This window comes from Ostrinia nubilalis, chromosome 5 (genome assembly GCF_963855985.1).
Source record: "Ostrinia nubilalis chromosome 5, ilOstNubi1.1, whole genome shotgun sequence".
NCBI lineage: Eukaryota > Metazoa > Arthropoda > Insecta > Lepidoptera > Crambidae > Ostrinia > Ostrinia nubilalis.
The window spans coordinates 6,950,768-6,960,423 of NC_087092.1; the positions used below are offsets into that span (position 1 = coordinate 6,950,768).

Sequence of the window (9,656 nt, forward strand, 5' to 3'; positions counted from 1 at the left end):
CAACATGGTTTCATTAGGAAGAAACTTTATTGCTTAGATGAATATAAAAATAAGTTTTGTTACCAATATTACATCAAGTCCATCTATCCAGCCTTCAAAGACCTATGAGGAAATTACTGTCTTACTAAAATTTTGGTCATAATATATTATTTTAATTTATCTAAAAATATTTCTTTCAGTTTTGTAAAAGGCACAATTTCCAAACAATACATTAACCCGTCATTTAAGTAGATATACTCTCATTAATTTGAGGGTGTGTAGTAATTATTCCTCACAGATATTTGGTATTCTACCCTAAATAAAATCAGTCAGTTTTATTATCACTTGCAATCTAGACAAAACTTATTATATTTTATGTAAATTTACTGACAATGGACATAACATGTCATTTGTATTGACTTATTTTTAATAGACATACATAAAGCACCAATTGCGATAGAGGCAAATCAGTTCTACACATATTGGGCTTATTGAAAACTAGTTCAATGATACACAGTCCACTTCATCAAATATAATTTACGTACGTTGGCATGTAATTTTAATACTGTCTTTACAGATCTATATTATTTTTAAAATATTTACGCATTATTAATCCTAAGCATTATGAGATGTCACAAATATTATACATAATTGAAACTTTAATCAATATGCTGGCAGTTTAAAATCTATTTTATACTAAATTAGAAAATAAATGCAAAAGGCTGAACAAAATATGAAATAGGTACATAATTATGTTATATTGTTCTTTCTAAAATGCTAAAAACAAAATTAAACAACATCACACAGTAATTACCATGTTGGATACATGATCCTAAACAACCTTATTTATTTCATTAGACTATAAAACATAACAAAATGACATTATGTAGAAAAATCTTTGTTCTGAAAAGAAGACAAGGAGTTATTGAGAAGTGACAACATTTTCCATAATTTTAGGTAGGTACATTAATGATATGTACATAAAAGACCGTAAAATTGCATTATTACTTATTGTACTATTTAATTTCACTACTACAACCATAGTTAAAATAAACAAAATTGTTCATGCTTTAAGTACAATCAGTACTAAAAATGAAATGCATCAATAACATTAGCTAAGAAAAAGTAAAAATTTAGCGACTAACAAACATAAAATTGAGCTCATTGTCTTAAAATATAACAAGATGCTACATACTACTAGTACATCTAAAAATTTTAAAAGGTTTTACTAATTTTTTTTCTAATTATTAATAATGGATGATAAAATACAATAAGGTAAGGACTTCAATGGTTTTACACAGCCAAATATAGATAAATCTTGACAAACCACCATTTTTTTTTATCTTAATGGGTATTAGATAAGTACAAAAGATCCTTATAATATCACTTATTATGGCAGAGAACTACATTGTGCATGGTTTTTTAATCTACGTTCAGAGGATTTGTCAATTTTCTATCTATACCAGACAAAGAACATGCACTTATAAGACTATATTTTTTTGTAACATGTAACTTGGTGGGCCTTGTTTTTTATCAAAGCTCTTCAAAATTATTATTAATTTAGAAGAAAACTAATTAATCTCATGGCAAATGTGACCTAGTTAATGGACTGGTCTAAGGTACTGGTATAATAAATAACAAAGTATTTATTGAAACTATTACTAATGTTACTGGTCTGTCGTATCAAGGACCATAGCTGGGCACCGTTAATCAAATAGTTAACTTCGTTAATCGTTAAACCGTTAATAAAAAAATTAACTTCGTTAAACGGTAAAACGTTACATTTCGCAAGATTTAACGCAAGTTAACGTTAATCGTTAATCCGTTAACACATGATAATAAAACGAAAAAAATAATTGTATGCAAGGTTCAAATAATTTCGACTTGCTTGTATCGCGCATGGAATTACCAGCTTTCGAAATTATTTGAACCTTGCATTAGCACAATTATTTTTTACAACTGAATTTCAGAATAAAAGCTTGTTTTTAAAAAGTTTTTTAATTACTATAATTTTATTTTACACTTTTTAGTAGTATCTCAATCTCAGAGCCTTCGTTCAATTACAATACAATTTAGCACCAAAGTGCTCCAAAAGACAAATCCAGCAAACCCAAACTCGATAAGCTTCCACCGTTTCGTTTTGGAATTCCTATGGCCACCTCCTGACTCCATCATCAGGACCCTGGACATCATCTAGTACTAAAGTGCTCGAAAAGACAAATCTAACGAACCTAAATTCGATGCGATGCCGCCGTTTCGTTTAGGAGTTCCTATGGTCACCTCATGACTCCATCATCAGACCAGCTCAATGATACCATATGTAACATTGCATTGTCATCGTAGGTACTTTCATAAGTATACCAAATTTCAGCTCAATTGGTTGAGGAAAACTGGTCTTAAATTCAGTTGCAAGAGTTGTCCCACACATACTAACAAGTGTCGTTAGTGATCTGGTTACAAAAACTGTTGTTTTGGGTTCTGGAAGTTCTGGAAGCCAGAACGTACTTGTCAGAACGCGTTTTTCTAGCATTTTTCAGCGTGCCTGCTGTATCTTTTTGGTAAATAGTAGGTACTGGATTAACGATTAACGGACTTAGGATAATTTAACGGAAGTTAACGAGTCCGTTAACATTTTTTAAAGTTAACTTAACAGTTAATCCGTTAATAGAAATGTTAACTTCGTTAATTAACGATTAACGGATTAACGAGTTAATGCCCAGCTATGTCAAGGACAACCATACAAACTAAATACCTAAACATAGGTAAAAATAAAGAAAATTATTATACTAAAGTACTTATTGTTTCTTTCCAAATACAAGTAAACGGGTGAGCATACTTGTAATGCATGGAACTTGTTTTTGCTGGTGCATCATCATCATATCAGGGGTGTTAGATTCATAATCCAAAGCAACTTTTTGACAAACAAATGTCAAGAGTGTCAGTATGTTTTGTTCGGTTCCATTATAACGCAACTCTTCACATAAAGCCTGCATGAACCAGGATCCGCGGGTAGTGTTTCTCCAAGAATAGTATCCAGGAACAGTAGAGTATACAATGAGGAAGTCAGCATGTATAGGAATTCTGTATTGCGTATTAGATGATCCATCCGTCTCTGTGCGGTTGACCAAGGTTATTCCTCCATCCAATTTATCACCCTGGCAAGCTTGAATGAAAAACAGTTTGGGTTTGCCTGCTAATGTAGGACATTTATCAGCAGTAAAATAGTACCACAAGTTATCTGGTTTGTAGTGAGTATCTTTTGCATAGAGCATGCCTAGTTCTCCGTGAGTTAGGACTGCGATAAGCAAACAATCTGAATCAGAGTGGTCCATCTCTGCGGTTTGTTTGATGTAACTGTTAATATCTTCAGACTTCTTATTGTGGAAGACAGTTACAGTGAAACCCAAACTCTTAAGCACTTTTGCAAGGTTATCGCTGTCTACGTTGGTGCCTGTGCGAGGCTTCAAGCTATGGATGTCGAAGTGCTCGTGGTTGAAAATGATTGCCATACCTCGATTCTTGTGGTTCATGTTGTAGTAAGGAGCATTTCTATCGACGGGCATCTTCGCGAAGCGAGTTCTGTCCGAAGACCCATGTCTTCCCGATGCGTCGCCTTCATCGCCACCTCCGTTTTCTCTTTGTTCGGGCTCAGCAGCACCATTGTTTTTTTGGATTTCATCGTCCGACATTTCTTACGGGTGTATGAAAAATTATGGTTGAACTAATAAATCCCTTTTAATTTAATAGGATCAGTCTTTGCAGAGCTTTTAGTAAATAAAAATAATAGAGTAAAATGTAAAACACGACAATACACACACGACGTCGTTACAAGTTGACAGAAAACTGCATAGAGAAAAGTAATACATTGGAAAACTGCAAAAACAATGATGCGCAGTGTGACCACTTTTTCATCAGATAATCTACCAAAACCGATGCTCAAATCTACCAAAATCTACCAAGACCTATTTAAAATTCTACTTAAATTCTACCACATAAAATAAAACATATAATTTGAACAAATTAAAGTATTTCTATTTATTTATCATCATCATTATAGTCTTTTTTTAACATTTTTATATAATTTTTTGTCATTTTTCATTACTTGTAGCATAGATGCTTCAGGTTTAAAATTTGTGCAATTTCCAGCGCTCTTTATAATATTAGTATAGATAATTATAACACTTTTAAAATTAGTACTATTTAATAATGCTTGTGTTATGGGTGCTAGCTTAACGGATATACTACTTATATACTTTTTTTTTAAATACATACATTTATACATAGTAACACCCAGACCCGTCACAGAAATTAAAATTCATCATTTCAATTTCTGCCCGGCCGGGAATCGAACCCGGGACCTCTCGGCAAAGTAGTCCGCTCTGAACCACTACACCAAACGGCCGACCATACCAACCAACCTTAATACAAGTTTTAAGTTTAATTTCATTGATAAATAAAAGTACTTCTTAAAAATAAACCCTTGGTTTGAACGTTTGAATTTTTTTATGTTGATATTAACAACACTAGCCAATATGTGGCAACATTTGTGTGCATTGAATTGAACTGTCAAGTTAGTTCGCCTTCATATAGTGACCATAAACGGACCCTAAAGTTCTTTTTTTCTGGCCTGGATTCTCGGCTCGGTTACAATTTAATTTTGGACTACCATTTATAGCAATGTTCTAAAAATACCAATTATCTACCAAAATCTACTAAACGATTTCGCACTACTAAATCATCGTTCTCTTTGCCTCAAATCTACCAAAAAAGTAGAAATCTACTAAAAGTGGTCACGCTGATGATGCGCGCAAAATTCGATGCTACATGATAGGGTTGGGAAATATTAATCGATTCCATCAGTATTCAATTGAAATAACTAAATAATGTCTAATAAAAATTTGTCACCACAGCAATGATTATTTTCGGTTTTCTGCTAAAAATTGGAAAGAAAAGATGCCATTCCCTACTTTTCTTCGTATTTTTGAGTCATCAACTTCATCAAGCATCTTGCACAATCATGAATATTAGGCCTTAAAAAAAAATTACAACTGCCATCTAGCGATGAGTAGTCTGAACAGCCTTAACATAAAAATACCAACAGATGGCAGCACTTTTTTAATTTCTTGACTAGCGATTTTTTTATTTCATTTAAACTTATCGTGGTAAACGTAGAAATCGAAGAGTATATTTTTCGTAGCAACGATAGGTCTCAATCAATATTTATAATCGTAACGTTATTTATTCAATAAACTATCTGCTGTCCAATTTTAAGCCGTCCAAGGTAGATTGCTTCAAAAGCCTGAGCCAATATTTTTAAGCACGTTAATCTAACACCTACCTACATTATTACTAAGTTAATTAATAACCTATCTAGGCTTATAATTTTAACCGATTCCAAACACTGCGTATACATGGTGGCCAGGGAGTTGACGATCAAAGCTAAAAAAACTCATTTTATTTTTGCAAATAGGCTTTTAGAAAGCACTTTTACACCTCCCTATATTGAGAAGAAGCAGCGCAAGAAACTCAGTCACTATTGTCTTACTTACCTACTTACTTCCTCTTAAAATTTAGATTCCTTACATCAAGGTGTATCTAAATCACCCCCATGCATGTTCTACGATTAAAGAGTTAATTTTGTGATTTATCCATAACTATCACATATGGAAAAAAATAAAAACCAACCACCCTGTATAGGTAGGTATATCGTTGCTCTATTTTGCTGGCTGGAGAGTGCTTCGCACTAATTGTAGGTAGACAGAAGTTTATATGGTCTCCATGGTTACTTGAAAGGTACAAACAAATGCCATTCTTATAAATTAGTATTTAAATCTCAATAGTTTTAGGGTGTGATGTAAAAATACGGAGATAGGGTTGATTAAAGTAAATAAACGCCGTTTAAAAATGTCGATATTCAAAATAAAACATTGGTGGTCAAACAATAAACTGCAAGAAAGTAATCCATGTGTAGGAACACAGAACTCCTGTTGTCTGAAAGTTGATAAGTTTAATTCACATACAGAGAGCGATTGCATTGTGGTTGGTGAAGAATACTACCTAAGGATATTTAAACCGAGTTTAGATGAGGGAGTTTCTAATACGTTGTTAGAAACACAACTTAGTGATGTTATTTTACAAATTGACACTGGAAAATTTATAGCGTAAGGTTTAAAGCTTTTAAGACTGTGAATGCTTGTTTTACTGGCATTAAGTTTTAAAATAAAATATCTGAGTGCCTTTAAATTTTTAGAGATTCCGATGACAGACATATCATAGTACTGCATCCACTGAATTATACTATTTACCATTTTAATAAGAAAGATGGTCACACGGATGCGGGTGAGCTTTCTATTTGATTATTTAAAATTTTTGGTCCTTCGAGCCGGATTTGATGTTGACTTACTTTTTTTTGCAGGCGAACAGACCATTCTAAGACCGATGATAAAACATAATTTTACCCGAAAAGCATACAGCTTGACTTGCGGTCCGTTTGGGAATGTGAAAACTAGAGACCTCATTTGCATTCAAGGCTTAGACGGAAGTTTGAGTTTCTTCGATCAAGATACATTTCTATTTATGTGCATATTCGAAGATGTCATAATACCAGGGCCTGTGTGTTACATTCCAAGCTGTGACTCGTTCATTATTGGTAAATCAACATGGATATTAGAGATTTATAGGTGAGATTTTTCTCTTCTTGCTAGATTTAAAATTGAACACTATATCTAATAATTATTATTATAAAATGCAGTTATCAGCAGCTAAGAGAGTTCAGCGAGATCAGTTTGCGACAAAATAAAAAGAATATGCCTCAATGGGTCTACAATGCTGGTGAAGAAGTTTCATCCGTCCAAGTTATACAGGTTGGTAATGTAATGCTAATCTCTAATATTACATCTGACATATTATAATACATACCTAACGGGAAAGAGCTATTTTTACAGACAAGCAGCAACTTTTCTACTATAGTCGCATTGGGAGAGCGCCATCTTTATTGTTTTCAAGACAATGGATTAATGAAATACATGATAAAATTTGACTTTATGCCGATTTGTTTCTCTGCTTATCTCATTGGATGGTATTACGGTAAGCCATAAAACACTTATTTTATTGAATAACTGACTAAAAGCTTTTTTAATAAATGCGTTTAATAAAACGTAATTTGTTCTAGAGCCTGGGGCTCGGTTGTTAGTTATGGTCGCATCAGAGGATTCCAAACTATACATCTACGAAGGCACAATGTTGCTATGGTGCTGTGACTTACTGGGCACGGCGATATCGATAAGCAGGTGTTTTCTGAAGTCGCTGCCTGGAGGTTTGGTGACGTTGTCTGATAAAGGAGTTATTAATGTCGGTTACTTGGGGACGGAGCCCGACTTGAATGCTAACGCAGCCCCCGCGATGAACGATGCTCTCGATCCGGAACAAGTGCAGGCTGAGCTAGAAACGGTCGAAGAGGAGTTACAAGCCATTTTAGAGAGCAAAGGAGGTAACTTCCATACAGATAATCTGAAAATATACCTGACTTAGGAGAATGATTTATTAATAAACCTAATTAAATTTCAGATACCGTTAACAGCTCACTGGGAATTCTTCAAGCACTTACAATAAAAGCTGACGTCGGCAAACCTGCCCAAAATCTATTCCAGCAGTACTCAGACGATAAAGACGTGGCACTACATTTGCTAATGTGTCCTGTAGTTGTCATGCTCACCTGTGAAGATCCACAGCTAATCCAAAACATTCAAATAACTTATGTTTGCACTCCACCATTTGCTTGTTCTGAATCTACAATTTGTTTGGAAAATATAAATGGAACAGAAATCATAGAATCTCAAGTGTTTTTGACAAACTACACGGAAATAAGTGACACGAAAGCAGAAATCATATTCACAATCACTGACAATATTGGGAAAATAGTAGTGCTATCCCGAAGTGTAGTGTTACCTATAAGTTTGTACTGCATTCTCAATGACAGTGAACTGGAGAATCCCTTCAGGTTGAATATTCTTACAAACCAGCCCTGTATAGAATTTAGCAAAATATTTACTGGTAAGTTTATTACAGCGCCAACCGTCTATCAGTAGATATCCAAAATTTTGTCACGTGTAGTTTAATCTGAATTATTTGCAGATTTTGCTGAAGAAGAATTGTACAGCTTGGGTAATTCTTCAAGTAGCGTCAACTTCATGTACCGATCCACAAAAAAGACAGTGGTGTTAAGAGCTTCTGACGCACTGTACACGATCGAAGCAGAAGATTTTCCAGAAATGTCAGCTGTACTCGGTCACTTGATATACAAACTGACTGACCATTTTTTGAGGATGGGCGTAAAAGACTTCAAATTCAATGTAAAGATGACCAAGGAACTATTTAAACAAATGACATTTAAATTCTTGAGAAGTGTTGAAACACACGCTAAAGATAGAATGAAATTGAAAGGTTTGGAAGTAGGTATTGAGCCTTCTTGTGAAATGTGTTTCAATAAAACGAAATAAAGTAATTGTTTTTTGTTTTGTAGGAGGAATTGAACGTCTTACAAAAACAATTCACAGTAGTTCAGAAAAGATTGCTAGTTCAATACGGATCTCTGCCACCGGGTGATTGCGATCCTCTAGAATTTCTGATGAGAGACACTCACGAAAGGCTAATCAAATGTGCAGACGAAATTTTAGGAAATAAAGACAATGTTTGCAGGTAATTTCATTAGATCTTTATACAAAATTACCATTACATAATTGCATTTACTTAAATAAAAGTACCTATCTGCTTATTTTTCAGGGCTGGCTGTACATTAATCACCATGGGCAACTTAATAATTTATATTTTCAAACAGACGGGCATAGAAGAGTTTAAAATCAAGCTTATAGAAGAAATGCTATGTTTAACATCTCTTTACGAGAGTTATCAAGTAAGTAAATATAAATAATTAACAAAATTCATTTAGTTAACTCAGTCAGTGCCTGTCGCCTGAGGTATGGGGGGAGTGACATTGACATTTATGACATGACAGAGCTTACAAATTTGAAATCTCGCCGACATTTGACCGTCACAAAATCACGCTCCCATAACATGTACTGAGCTAGACCTTTAATGTCAATATTTTACAGGAATGGGAAGAAGCAGTGACCCAGTCACTGTCATACATATTGAATAAAGTGTTCAACAACACCGAAAAAGACAAAGAGAAGCTAGCACCAGTGACGGAACAAGGTATCCTTTCCCACATCAACTTGAAGAGATTCATGAAGCAACTACGCATTGTGTTGGAGAAACTGTACTCAGAAGCGTACGAAGACGCGGATTTAGAGGACAAGAGCCGAGAGAAAAAGATAGATAGGATTGAGGAGATTGTTGAAGTTTTATGAGCGTAAAAAAATTGATGTTGACGATTTGTGAAAATATTTCTTTTAACCTACCTACGATCGATAGCTATCGGTAAGGCTGAATTGCACCACCTAACTTTAACCGTAATTATAACGAAAACCGGTGTTTTTGTATAGAGTTTGACAGATTTTTGACGTTTGTTAAAGTTAAAGTAAGATGGTGCAACTCATCCTAAGAAACTAAAATATCAGTCGGTATTATTGTTTTCTTGTGGATTTGTGTAGTGTTCACAATGTTGTGAGTTTTGTTAGAAACTTAACGGGAATAAAATAAATCAATAAAATGTTGAA

General features: G+C 34.1%; 2 protein-coding genes across 2 annotated transcripts; one reads left to right on the forward strand and one right to left on the reverse strand.

Annotated features, from left to right (window-relative positions):
* Nucleotides 1–8: 8 nt before the first annotated feature.
* On the reverse strand, nt 9–3,821 carry LOC135071740 (caspase-1-like). The gene has a single exon (XM_063965530.1). The coding sequence runs from the start codon at nt 3,666–3,668 to the stop codon at nt 2,775–2,777; it is 894 nt and encodes a 297-aa protein (XP_063821600.1). The 5' UTR covers nt 3,669–3,821; the 3' UTR covers nt 9–2,774.
* Nucleotides 3,822–5,651: 1,830 nt separating this feature from the next.
* LOC135071743 (protein PTHB1) lies at nt 5,652–9,649 on the forward strand. The gene is made up of 11 exons (XM_063965533.1): nt 5,652–6,140; nt 6,230–6,318; nt 6,395–6,659; nt 6,731–6,842; nt 6,924–7,065; nt 7,151–7,468; nt 7,546–8,031; nt 8,113–8,429; nt 8,501–8,676; nt 8,761–8,890; nt 9,090–9,649. The coding sequence occupies exons 1-11, from the start codon at nt 5,884–5,886 to the stop codon at nt 9,345–9,347; spliced, it is 2,550 nt and encodes an 849-aa protein (XP_063821603.1). The 5' UTR covers nt 5,652–5,883; the 3' UTR covers nt 9,348–9,649.
* The last annotated feature ends 7 nt before the right edge of the window (nt 9,650–9,656 follow it).